We start from the raw sequence: 13,111 nt of genomic DNA, 5'->3' as shown, positions 1-13,111 counted from the left end.
AATTAGGATTGGAGAATTTTACTCCCATTAGCTTATCTATGGTTAGGAGAAAGATAGATACTTCATTAATGTGTAGTTTTTCCCTGTTATTAATATGTAAATTTAAAGTCAGAATTAAATTTTGAGGAGAACATAAGACACTTCTTAAACTGGTAAGTATATGGGAGAACAAATGGTAATGAACTATTGTGTATGTGTGTGTGTGTATGTGTAAATATGGGTGTGTATACACTTTTTTTTCTTTTTATTATAGTGGTTGGCACTTACCATGGTTCCCAGGACCAGTCGCATCAAGTGACTGGTAACCACCAGCAGCCTCCTCAGCAGAACACTGGATTTCCACGTAGCAGTCAGCCCTATTACAATAGTCGTGGTGTATCTCGTGGAGGCTCCCGTGGTGCTAGAGGCTTGATGAATGGATATCGGGGCCCTGCCAATGGATTCAGAGGTATAAAAAAAAAGCAGGTTCTTATGTTGTTGGCCTTATACTGTTAATATTGCCAGTTCTTCATTGATTTGTAAAATATATAGAAATAAAAGGTTTTTGGAGAAAACGTTATCTCTCCAGTAGCCTCTTAATGTCCATTTTAAACATTTTAAGTATATTTTGGTACAGTTATTTAAATGACAAATTTGGGAATTTTTATTCATTTGTTTTTGTCAAATTAATGTTCACTACTGTCTTCTGGGGGTTAATTGTTTTTCACACATTACCAAACCTTATGCAGATTGGTTTTTTTTTTTGTTTGTTTTTTTTGTATGTGTGTATGTATTTGTGTGTACACATATTCGCATAGATGGATGAAAATGTCATCTTCTAAGGCAGCTGATACTTATAGAAATTTATAAACAGATTGGATCAGGATAGGAAATTACCTTGAATAACTAGGATAGCTTATAGTTTTTCAGTTGTTCCCTTCATCATTAATGAGAAAGTAAAAATTTCTTGTGAAGATAGGAAAGCTATTTATTTTCTTGTCCTAAATTTTAGGAGGATATGATGGTTACCGCCCTTCATTCTCTAACACTCCAAACAGTGGTTATACACAGTCTCAGTTCAGTGCTCCCCGGGACTACTCTGGCTATCAGCGGGTAGGTAAAGTAGTTTTCAAATGTAAAACCTGACCTAAATACACCAAGGGACTGATGTAATTGCTTAATGGACTTCAGTAATTAATTTGGGACTCATTTTGTAGTGTCTAAGATAATTTGTTATAGAAAATGATGACTTTTCTTAGCACTCGATGTGTAGGTACTTCTTTATTAAAGTCTATTAAAAACAATGATTTTCAAGAGCAGAGAATTATATTTCATTGAATTCTTGACAATAACAGTGTAACAATTACAGAATAATGTTTAGTGGTGATGTAACGAAATGTCTAAAAGATTGAGGAAGAATTCTGTATTCTGAATGTTAGACTATAAGAATAGAGATATAGATGGTAAGCATTTTAAAGAAAATTACCTCTTCTTCTTTTAAATACTAACTAGCTTGTCTTTTAGGATGGATATCAGCAGAATTTCAAGAGAGGCTCTGGGCAGAGTGGACCACGGGGAGCCCCACGAGGTAATATTTTGTGGTGGTGATCCTAGCTCCCAAGTGGAGCTTCTGTTCTGGCCTTGGAAGAGCTGTTCATAGTCTGCATGTAGGTTACATGTTAGGAATACAGTTATCCTTTCCAGACTTGTTGCTAGGGATTAAATGAAATGCTCTGTTTCTAAAACTTAATCTTGAACCCAAATTTTAATTTTTGAATGACTTTCCCTGTTACTATATAAACTGTCTTGAAAACTAGAACATTTTCTCTTCCTCAGAAAAAGTGTTTTTCCAACTGGAAATTATTTTTCAGGTCCTAAAACCTGCTAAATGTTTTTAGGAAGTACTTAATGAAACATTTTTGTAAGACATTTTTGGAACGAGATTGAACATTTATATAAATTTATTATTCCTCTTTCATTTTTGAAACATGCCTATTATATTTTAGGGCCAGAAACCCTTTAAAATGGTCAGATAAGCCATAGTTACATTTAGAGAACCATTTAGAAGTGATAGAACTAATTGAAATTTCAGTGCCTTTTGGGCCACTATTAGTGATATAAATATCAAGTTATTTCTGACTTTTAAACAAAACCCAAGTTCCTAACTTATTGAACTATACTTTAAAAAGTTAATGGTTTTAAAGGTTTTTTTGTTTTGTCTTTTACTATTGGAAAAGTGCTTCCTATTTGGGCAGGAAGTTAGCCTATTTACCAATTACAGCTAGCATTTCATATAATCTGAAATTCTAAATGGTTCTCTGATACGAGAGAGGTTAAACATCGAATAGGTTTCCTCTAGTTATTGGCCATAACATGTATAAAATGTATGTTAAGGAGGAATTACAGAGTGCTTTGATTTGAATGCTAGGAGAAACTGGCCAGCAAAAAGGTGCATTTTTAAAAGAACTAATGGATCACTTGGGAATTACTGACTTGACTAGAAGTATCAAGGGATATTTGCATGTGAATGTGGGTTATGTTCTTCTTTCCCACCTTGTAGCATATTCTATGAAAGTTGAGTTAACTGATAGCTAAAAATCTGTTTTAACAGCATGTAAAAAGTTATTTTATCTGTTACAAGTCATTATACAATTTTGAATGTTAATGTAGTTTCTTTTTAACAGTTTAGGTAATAAGGTCTGTTTTCATTCTGGTGCTTTTATTAATTTTGATAGTATGATGTTACTACTGAAATGTAAGCTAGAGTGTACACTAGAATGTAAGCTCCATGAGAGCAGGTACCTTGTTTGTCTTCACTGCTGTATCTATTCCCAACGCCTGATGACAGTGCCTGGCACATAGTAGGCACTCAATAAATACTTGTTGAATGAATGAATGAATGAGTACTGGTGGAATACTCCATTAGCTCTACTCTTCTTTTAGCTAAGAGAACATGAGCAAATTTGCGCATGACAACTCCCAGGACAGGTGAAGCTTGAACACTGAAGAATTGACCTCTTAAACCTAATAATGTGGTGACAAGCTGCCCACATGCTTCTTGACTTCAGATGAAAATCTGCTTGAAGGCAAAACAAATAATATTTGAAAGAAAAATCAAATGCCATTTTTGTCTTCTAGGTCGTGGAGGGCCCCCAAGACCCAACAGAGGGATGCCGCAAATGAACACTCAGCAAGTGAATTAATCTGATTCACAGGATTATGTTTAATCGCCAAAACACACTGGCCAGTGTACCATAATATGTTACCAGAAGAGTTATTATCTATTTGTTCTCCCTTTCAGGAAACTTATTGTAAAGGGACTGTTTTCATCCCATAAAGACAGGACTATAATTGTCAGCTTTATATTACCTGGATATGGAAGGAAACTATTTTTACTCTGCATGTTCTGTCCTAAGCGTCATCTTGAGCCTTGCACATGATACTCAGATTCCTCACCCTTGCTTAGGAGTAAAACATAATATACTTTACAGGGTGATAAATATCTCCATAGTTATTTGAAGTGGCTTGAAAAAAGCAAGATTGACTTTTTTGACATTGGATAAAATCTACAAATCAGCCCTAGAGTTATTCAACGGTAATTGACAAAACTAAAATATTTCCCTTGAAAGGAAGATGGAAGGAGTGGAGTGTGGTTTGGCAGAACAACTGCATTTCCCAGCTTTTCCAAATTGGATCACTGAACGTTTAGGTGCATACCAAATTACACATGGGTCCTTAATCACACATATAAGGCTGGCTAACAGCTTTAAACAGCACTGTTCATCTGGCCAAACGACTGTGGTTAAAAACACATGTAAATTGCTTTTTAACAGCTGATACTGTATACAACAAAGCCAAAATGCAAAATTAGGCTTTGATTGGCACTTTTTGAAAAATATGCAACAAACATGGGATATAATCTGGCCGCTTCTGTACTTAATGTGAAGTGTTTAGATACCTTTTTGAATACTTAACAGTTTTTTTTAGACAATGACTTTTGTAAGGATTGGTAGCATATATCATTCCTTATGACATGTACATTGTCTGTCACTAATCCTTGGATCTTGCTTTATTGTCACCTAAATTGGTACAGGTACTGATGAAAATCTCTAGTGGATAATCGTAACACTCTTGGTCACATGTTTTTCCTGCAATTTGAAAGTTTTTTTAAAAGGAAAAGATATCAAATGCCTGCTGCTACCACCCTTTTAAATTGCTATCTTTTGAAAAGCACCAGTATGTGTTTTAGATTGATTTCCCTGTTACAGGGAAATGACAGTCAATAGTTTCAGTTCTGATGATATAAGCAAAACAAATAAAACATGTTTATAAAAGTTGTATCTTGAAACACTGGTGTTCAACAGTTAGCAGCTTATGTGATTCACCCATGCAATGTTAGTGTCACAAAGTTTCTGGTTATTTCCAGCAGCCATTGCTCTAGTACTTGCACTTATATTTTGTCTATTTAACCCTAATTGAATTCTCCTTTTTTCATGGAGGCATTTATATTCAAAGTGGTGAATCCTTCCCTTAGATGCATAGGGAGAGTCTCAAGTTTGATGGAAAATGGACAGTTGAGTAGTGACTTAGCCTTATGTACTATGTTGGAATTTGTGCTAGCAGTTTGAGCACTAGTTCTGTGTGCCTATGAACTTAATGCTGCTTGTTGTCCCATTCCACTTTGACTTCATGGAGAATTAATACCACCTATTAAGCAAAGGCTACTAAGTTAATGGTATTTTCTGTGCAGAAATTAAATTTTATTTTCAGCCTTTAGCTAAGGAATTTTTCCAGTAGGTGCTCAGTTACTTAAAAGCAAAACTATTCTCAAACATTCATCACTAGACAACTGGAGTTTTTGCTGGTTTTATAACCTACTAAAATCCATAGGCTGTTGAACATTCCACATTCAAAAGTTTTGTAGGGTGGTGGGGTACGGGGGGATCTTCAATGTTTATTTTAAAATAAAATAAAGTAAGTTCTTGACTTCTCTCATGTGTGGTTGTGGTACATCATATTGGAAGGGTTAATCTGTTTACTTTTGCAAATGAGTATTTCTTTTGCTAGCACCTCCCCTTGCGTGCTTTAAATGACATATGCCTGGGATGTACCACAACCATATGTTATTTGTATTTTAGGGCTGTATAAAAGATTCGTGGTTTACTGGGTAATCCCTAAAAGATGTATGCTTGCAATCCTCTATAAAACTAAATTTGCTATCTCTGTAGAAAATAATTCCATGACATTTACAATCAAAATTGAAGTAAATAAGTTCTTTATATAGCAATCTCTATGAATCAGTTCAGATTGGATGGGGGAGAAAAGCCTTCTAAGTTTCAAATGTCTATGCATTAGTGCATATGTTGCATATGTGTACAGGTGTTCATAGTTTGATTATTTCTTTGTATGTTTTTATAAGAATTGTTCTTTTCAAAGTACTATAATTTTATTTTGGCATTCTACTATCACAGTTTAAATGTAAACCTTTTATGTCTCAATTCAGACCATATTTTTTAAAGGAGTGCCTCAGGGGGCAGATAACTTTCCAAAATGTCCCATTAAGATCTGAATCTTGGTACTAAGTATTCTGTATAATATGTGAATGGTTGTCCTAGCTCCAGAAGGCCTTTTGTTTGGTCAAATGCGTATTTTAGCAGAATTGCAAGGAAATGATTGTCACATGTCACTATAGCCTCTTGTAGCAAGCCCACATATAAAATACTTTTGTACATGCACAATATCAATCATCTCACGTGGATAATGAAACTTCTTTTTTAAAGCTTTAGTAAAGGTAGATTGTTATTGATTACCTTGATTAGGGCAGTTTATTTCCATATCCTCATATTCCTAATAATATCGAAGAGTTTTCCAATCATTGTATCTTGATATTAAAACAAATATCCTTTAAGTGTGTTTTTGATCAGTTAAGTTTTTACAGTTCTTTTGTCTCCTTATATATGCAACTCTGTTACGTGGGAGACTTTTCCACTTACAGGAGACATGAGAATGTGTGCTTATTCTCAGAAGGCTCATTAACTGAGGTGTCAGTTGACAACCAATTAATAAAATATAGAAGGTAGTTGAGCAGTCAGCTTCCTAAATGTCTTAGGAAATTTGGAGTGTTCATTATATTTGCAACAGTATATCTAATTAGGGGAAATGGGCTGCGGGGAAGCGCTGAATTCAAACCCTTCATTTTATCTTTAAGCTCTTAATCTGCATTCTACTTTAATTATTATTAAGCACTCTACATTTAACTGATTATAAGTTATATTTTAAAAAAATCAGTATTGCCCTTGAGCTTGTCCCTTTCATGGAGTTAATGAGGAGGAAAACCTTCAGGAAAATGAAAGTACATTGTTAAGGCTCATCTTTATACCTTTTCTCATTTTCAGTTCTACAAAAATACTGGGAAAGACTAGTGAATGTTTTAAATTACATTAAATTACACAAAGACCTGATTCCTCATTATACTTGAACAAAGTTTGCTTTAGTTGTATCTACCATCCAGCAAAGGTGTAAGTGAAATGCCACTTGTAAGAAGAAAGGAAAAGGCTTAAATCTATCTGGTAGCCTCATCTTCTAAGGTGGCTAGCCTACTGATACGCTTTCTCAACCTCTACAGTACTAATACCCTACTTTAACAAACTGTTCTGAAGCCTAATCCAGTTGCATGCACCTGACTGGCTCTTGTGAGTATAGGCAGTTAAAGACCAGCAGTTTGTCCATGATCCTTGGTAAAGGCAGTTTATAGTGTTCTATTATTCCTTATTTGGAAGCATGAGCTGTATTTAAGTACTGTGTTTATATTAGGGGGACACTGTATTAAGCCATTGAACTAAGGCTTTATTCATCAAATTTGGATATCCTTTGCAGGGCATCATGCCAAGCACTAGGCATTAAGTGGCAACAAACACTGTGGTTCCTGCTTTCATTGAACTGTCTAATCAAAGACACTGATGTGACAGGAAAGTGTACCAAATGCCATGGTGGAGCAGTGTGGTTGTTAAGGCCATGACTGATAAGGTATGATCGAGTCAAAATGATCAGGAACAACTTCGTTGAAAGGGATAATTGAACTAGAAGGATGAGGAGTAGTAAACTAGACTAGGGAAGAGAAGAGTGTATCTAAAGGTCCATTCTCCAGTGACAGAAAACTATCAGGCTCAAGTGGAAAGAGTAAGGAGTAGCAGAGTTGGAGGCTGGAGAAATAGGGCTATTATGGACAGCTTTGTAGGAAAATTCCATGTTAAGTTTTGTCTTTAAACAGTTGGGAACTATTGAGTTTTAAGCTGTTTGTGTATTGTTGGGGGTGGGAATGGTGGGTCACCTAATAAAATTGCCATTTAAAGAACACTCAGTGCAGTGTTGAGAACAAAATGTATGGAGCAAGAGAGGAGTAGGCTTATTGGAGTAGCCCAGGTGAGAAATGATTGATTGTAACATAAACTAAGGTGGGGCTGGGGGTGGTGAATAGTTTCAATAGCTTTCCTGTCTCACTGGTCTCTGCTCCATATCCTTTGCTGATTTCTCCAGGCCTTGGATATCAGACTTCATTTTCAGCTATACTCTTCCCAAGGTGATCTCATCCAATCCCATGATTTTAACTACAGTCAGCATTCTAATTGCTCCTAAATATTTCAAGGGCCCAAACCCCACGAAACTTGTAACTCATATACAACATCTTGATTTGAATGTCAAGTACTACGGTTCCCTTGATTATCCAGCTGTATTACATTCACCCAGTTGCTCAGGGCAGATGCTTTGATTACCATCTTCAATTTCCTTTCATACTCTGTATCTAATCTTTAAGCAAAAACCCACATGGTTCTGCCTTGGAAATCTATCCTGAGTCATTGGTGCTTGTGACCACCACCACTACCATTCTAGAACACGTTAACTACAGTAGTTTTTAATGGTTCTCCCTGTTTCTACACTTGCCCTCCTGTGGTAGAGGTTTTTTTTTGATACAGTCTTGCTCTGTTACCCAGGCTAGAGTGCTGTGGCTGTCAGCCTAACTCACAGTAACCTCAAACTCTTGGGCTCAAGCAATCCTTCTGCCTTGGCCTCCCAAGTAGCTGAGACTACAGGCGTGCACCACCATGCCCAGCTAATTTTTTCTATGTATTATTAGTTGACCGATTAATTTCTTTCTATTTTTTTTTTTTTTTTTTTAGCAGAGATGGGGTCTCTCTCTTGCTCAGGCTGGTTTCGAACTCCTGACCTTGAGCGATCTGTGGTAGAGTTTTTGCTGAGCAGTCAGAATGAGCCTTTTAAGAAGGCAAATCAGATCTTGTCACTCCACTGTACCCCATACTCCAGTGATTTCCCATCGTAACTAGAATTAAATTCTAAATGTGGTCCCCATGCCCTACCTTATCTGGCGTACTTTCCTGCTGTTTTTCCATTTGCCGACTTCTCTGGCCATGCTGACTACTAAGATTACCTGCCTTGGCCTCACCACCCCCACAAATCTTGGAGCCTTTAGGTGTGTATCTTTGACATGGAAGGCTTTTTTCACTCACATTCTCAAGGCTCCTTTCTAAATTCAGGTCTTTGCTCCAGTGTCACCACCTCAGGCCTTCCATGTCCACCTATAAGATATTAATAGTACCCTTAGTCACTTTCTACTCAATGGATACTTTTTTTCTTAGTAGTAGTTAAAACTCATCTAGAACTACATGCTTCTATAAGGGCAGGAACATTTTGGTCATTCTATTCCCTTGTGAATAGAATAGCGTCTGGCATTTAACATTTTGTTGAATTAATTACAAAATAGTTTGATGACAGATATTGGACTAAATGGGTGGTGGTGCTGATTACACTGAAATTGGGAGTGTCTGTATTTGTGGCAAGAGTTACAAGGAGAAGGGAAGTAAGTGCGGTATCCGAGAGGAAATGTCAAGCAGTTGAAAATACTTATTTTAAGTTAAGCGATCTGGCCAAAAGACAAGAATGCAAAAGTGTGTATAGGTGGCCCTAGTAGTCATGTGCTACGTGTAGAGGAGTTCGACTGGAAGCTGCAGCGAGAGTACTAGGAGCAGAGCCCCAGGGCTGCTTTTGCGAAGAGCTTCAGCATTTGAAGACCAGATGTGGGCCTAAGGGGAGGCCCCAAAGTACAGAGACTGGAATCGTGGGTAGAAAACTACAAGATTCCAGACTGGTCCACAAGGTTAGTACTGCGGGGGTGGAGGTTTAAGTGAGATGAATAAAATAGGTCTGGCCGAGTTTCCTCATGTCCTATTAAAACAGTTACTTAAATACAGGGGGTCGGCAAAGTTGAGCACAGATTTCTTGAACCGTGGCGTCTCGCATAACCAGACTAATGCTGAAAACCCTGGACTACGAACCGTGTGCTGCACGGGACCTACGTGGGCGGCACTGGGGATGCGGGCGTCTACGCTTATTCTGCAGTTCTTGGCGAAGGTAGCTTAGTTCCGATAAGAGGCACCCACAAGCAAAGCCATGTGCACTGCCGCGGTGATTTAGGCCGTGGCCCCGCCTCCTGGTCTTCTGACGTCATCATTCAGCGACAGCGTCGAGGAAGGTCCCGTTGCTCGGGGTCGCAGCGCAGTCAGAGCACTACCGCACGCGCTGCCTACCAGCGCCTGAGCGGGACACGCCGCGGAGCGAGGCGATCTCCGGGCGCCGCCGGCCAGGCATTCGCTCGGGGCAGCCTGCTGCGCCCGCCTCTTCCTGTTCTGTGCCCCCACGTGCTTCCGCTTCGCCACTGGCTGGGATCTGCCGGGCACGGGGCGCAGGTACCGAACGCGGGAGGGCTGGGGATGGATGCCGAGGTCGGCTTCCGTGTCCTTCTTGGGGCGGGAGGGAACTGGTCCGAGGACCAAAGTTCTGCAACCAGACTGATACCCAGCCCACTCCAACTGCCCCCCACCCTCCACTGGGACGCTTCTAGATGACAGGACCCCGTTTGCTCCGATACGCGGCCGCTCTCGGGGGTTGAGTGTCTGGATCCTCACCCTCTGATGATCTCTAATTGCGGGGAGTCGGGTCGTTGGGTGGGTGACAACACTTGCTTTTGGCAGAGCTTGCGCACGGTTCCCGGTTGCAGCACTTGGTTTTGAATTAAAGCATTTTACCCCCAGATTCTTTCGTAGTCTTAACTACTTCATTGCGTACATTCCTTTATACATTTAATCAACAGTCACATCAGGACTTTGTTTCCCAGTGCACCTAGAGTGGTGCCTGGCACATAGATGTTCTGTGTAGATAAACAAATGAGTTAATGAATGAATAATAATCATTTTTCTCCTCTTCAAGGCCCTCCGCATCCATTGGGCCGTCCATGACAACTTCAGCCCACATTAACCTCAGCCCTTCGTCAGACTCCTTACTGTAGCTATTATTTTTACATTTGATTTTATCTTTGTGTAGTTGTCTCTCATCTCTTTCCTTTAAATACCTTCTTCAAGGAAAATGAAAGCTTGGAAGTCGAGGGCCTCATCTGGTACCTCTTCTGGGGCTCCCAGAGTAACTAGAGGAAAAGGCAGTCCTAGTAATTGGTTGTTCATTGATTTTTGTGGGAGTCTTTATGTGGCATGCAACACAGGCTTATAAGCTGGGCCGGTGGGTGAACTGGAAGGAGCTCAGGCTCTGGATGTAAGCAGATTTCGGTGTGACTCTTATCTCTGTCACTCTTCTGCCTTGAGATAATTGTATTCTTTATACTTATTCCTTATAAATAGGGATCCTTGGTAGTGGCATAATGTTTTATAGTAAGACATGCTAACATCTGTGTTTGTATTGGGAAATTAGAAAGGGACAGTTAAGATTCAGTTAATGAGCTTTATGTTTAGAATGCAGCAGGCACTGGAGTTTCTAAGTAACATATCAGTAATGTGTCATTTTTACATTTACGTTGTAGTAATAACTGATATTTCTGATGTTTCTTTGATGTATTTATTATGGCATTGATACAATATTTTTTTTTTTTTTTTGAGACAGAGTCTCGCTTTGTTGCCCAGGCTAGAGTGAGTGCCGTGGCGTCAGCCTAGCTCACAGCAACCTCAAAGTCCTGGGCTCGAGTGATCCTTCTGCCTCAGCCTCCCGGGTAGCTGGGACTACAGGCATGCGCCACCATGCCCGGCTAATTTTTTATATATATATATCAGTTGGCCAATTAATTTCTTTCTATTTATAGTAGAGACGGGGTCTCGCTCTTGCTCAGGCTGGTTTTGAACTCCTGACCTTGAGCAATCCGCCTGCCTCGGCCTCCCAAGAGCTAGGATTACAGGCGTGAGCCACAGCGCCCGGCCTATGATACAATATTTTATCATAGATAATCACATAATAACTTTTGAGGTCTGTGCAAAGGCTTCAGTATAGTTTTCTCTAACTTAAGAAAATGATTGGACACATTTCATCATGGAAATATTCATTGATTTCTTTTACCTGGCTATTAGTAACACATGAGAATTAAAAACAAATCAAAAACCCTCCAAAAGAACAAAATGAAAATCAATCTCACCATCCAGAAATAGCTACTTTACATTTTGATATTTTCTTCCAGTGTTTTTTTTCTTCTGTATGTTATGGATGTGCATAAAAAATGGTATTATACTTTATATCCTGCCGTAATATCCTCTCATAAGCATCTGTATCTCTATCCTTAGATAGCTTTAAAAAATGCTTTGGATATATGGATAGACCATTATGTGTTTTAGTCATTCTAATTTTTTGAACATTCACGTTTCTGATTTTTTAAAAAAAATCTTTGCTAGAGGTGTGAATTATAGCTTCCCAATGTTGAGGGAACATTTTTTTCACCTCCTAAGCCTAAATTTCCTAAATCTAAAACTGAGGCTGCTGTATTCCCTACGGAGCCGGTTAAGTAAGGTTAAGTAAGGATATATATAAGTGTGCTTAGCACAGCCCCTACTCCCACCGAGGCAGCCAGCTAATGCTCCCTAGCCAGAATCTGGTGTCTACATCCTGTTGTATTTCTTTCTCTTTTAGCAATAATCTTTCACCATGCATCGGAAGAAGGTGGATAACCGCATCCGGATTCTCATTGAGAATGGGGTAGCTGAGCGGCAAAGATCTCTCTTTGTTGTAGTCGGTGATCGAGGAAAAGATCAGGTATGACCTGGTAAACGCTTCCTGTATTACTTTTTGCCATGTCCCAAAGAGTCAGGATGTTACAGGCCCCCTGGAGTTTGAACATGCAGTGACATTAAGATTTCTTTAGCTGGTAAGATGCCTATTGGGAACCTTTTTCCATTTCCTGGAAGTGGTAAATTCTCTGTATTTAGATTTATTAGCTGACAAGCTAATACATTTTAAAGCCTTGGGTGGTGGGTTGCCCGCAACGTTAAGCATATATTACCTGGCTTCTAGTCCCAACCTGGTCACTACTTTCCTTGTGACCTTGGGCACTTCCCTTCCTTGGCCCTCAGTTTAGTTCCCACATCCGTCAAATGAGGCCTTGGGTCTGCCAATCTCTGAGGTCTCTCTTGCCCCTGAGATTCTGTGACTTTTTTCTTTGGCAGGTGGTAATACTCCATCACATGTTGTCCAAAGCAACTGTGAAGGCTCGGCCTTCAGTGCTGTGGTGTTACAAGAAAGAACTGGGGTTTAGTAGGTAAGCACAGCCCTTTGTGTGTCCCATCCCACTTATAATTCCTGCTTGTTAGTTAAATGCTAGGAAATGAGTCCTTGACATAGTTTTTCAGAGATCTTTAGTGGAGGCACTATCTCTGAGGACATTTCTAAATGGAGGGGGGAAAAATAGAGCTTATATCCTTTCTTCATTCCTGACAATAAGTTTCAAATCATTTTCATGCCTTTTAAGTTCCTAGCGCAATGCCTTGCTTTCTGCACATGGTTTTTCTTCCTACTTTTCTGAGCTGATCAAGCCCATTGAATGCAAGTTCCTTCAAATTACCTTTTCCTGCCTCAAATTTATTTCATCTTTTCACAGAGGGAGATGTGCCTCATCCCATGTCCAAGGAAAACGTCTTTATGTACACTAGATCTCTTCTCTCACCTCTTTTAGGACCTTTATTGTCTTTTCCTCTGCTGGCCACTCTATACCATTTGGAAACTTTCTCCATTTTTCTGTAAACATGCTCAGCTTTTTCTCTTCTCAAAAAATGATTAGCTACATACTCAG

The 13,111-nt window shown here is 39.2% G+C and overlaps 2 protein-coding genes across 2 annotated transcripts in view; both read left to right on the top strand.

The window, feature by feature from the left end:
* CAPRIN1 (cell cycle associated protein 1) overlaps positions 1-4,970 on the top strand; it is a 43,709-nt gene extending 38,739 nt beyond the window's left edge. The window contains exons 16-18 of the mRNA XM_076002040.1: positions 254-448; positions 992-1,092; positions 1,504-4,970. Of these exons, the coding sequence (XP_075858155.1) occupies positions 254-448; positions 992-1,092; positions 1,504-1,587 (380 nt within the window). The 3' untranslated portion in view covers positions 1,588-4,970. The remainder of the gene's footprint in view (positions 1-253; positions 449-991; positions 1,093-1,503) is intronic.
* A 141-nt stretch (positions 4,971-5,111) lies between these two features.
* Positions 5,112-13,111, top strand: part of NAT10 (N-acetyltransferase 10) — a 42,336-nt gene continuing 34,336 nt past the window's right edge. The window contains exons 1-3 of the mRNA XM_012739889.3: positions 5,112-9,740; positions 11,956-12,078; positions 12,489-12,580. Coding sequence (XP_012595343.1) covers positions 11,971-12,078; positions 12,489-12,580 — 200 coding nt within the window. The 5' untranslated portion in view covers positions 5,112-9,740; positions 11,956-11,970. The remainder of the gene's footprint in view (positions 9,741-11,955; positions 12,079-12,488; positions 12,581-13,111) is intronic.

The sequence above is a fragment of the Microcebus murinus genome, chromosome 4 (assembly GCF_040939455.1).
Source record: "Microcebus murinus isolate Inina chromosome 4, M.murinus_Inina_mat1.0, whole genome shotgun sequence".
In the NCBI taxonomy this organism is placed as follows: domain Eukaryota; kingdom Metazoa; phylum Chordata; class Mammalia; order Primates; family Cheirogaleidae; genus Microcebus; species Microcebus murinus.
The sequence above is the reverse complement of the archived record's forward strand: the minus strand, read 5'-3'. Positions and strand labels throughout refer to the sequence as shown.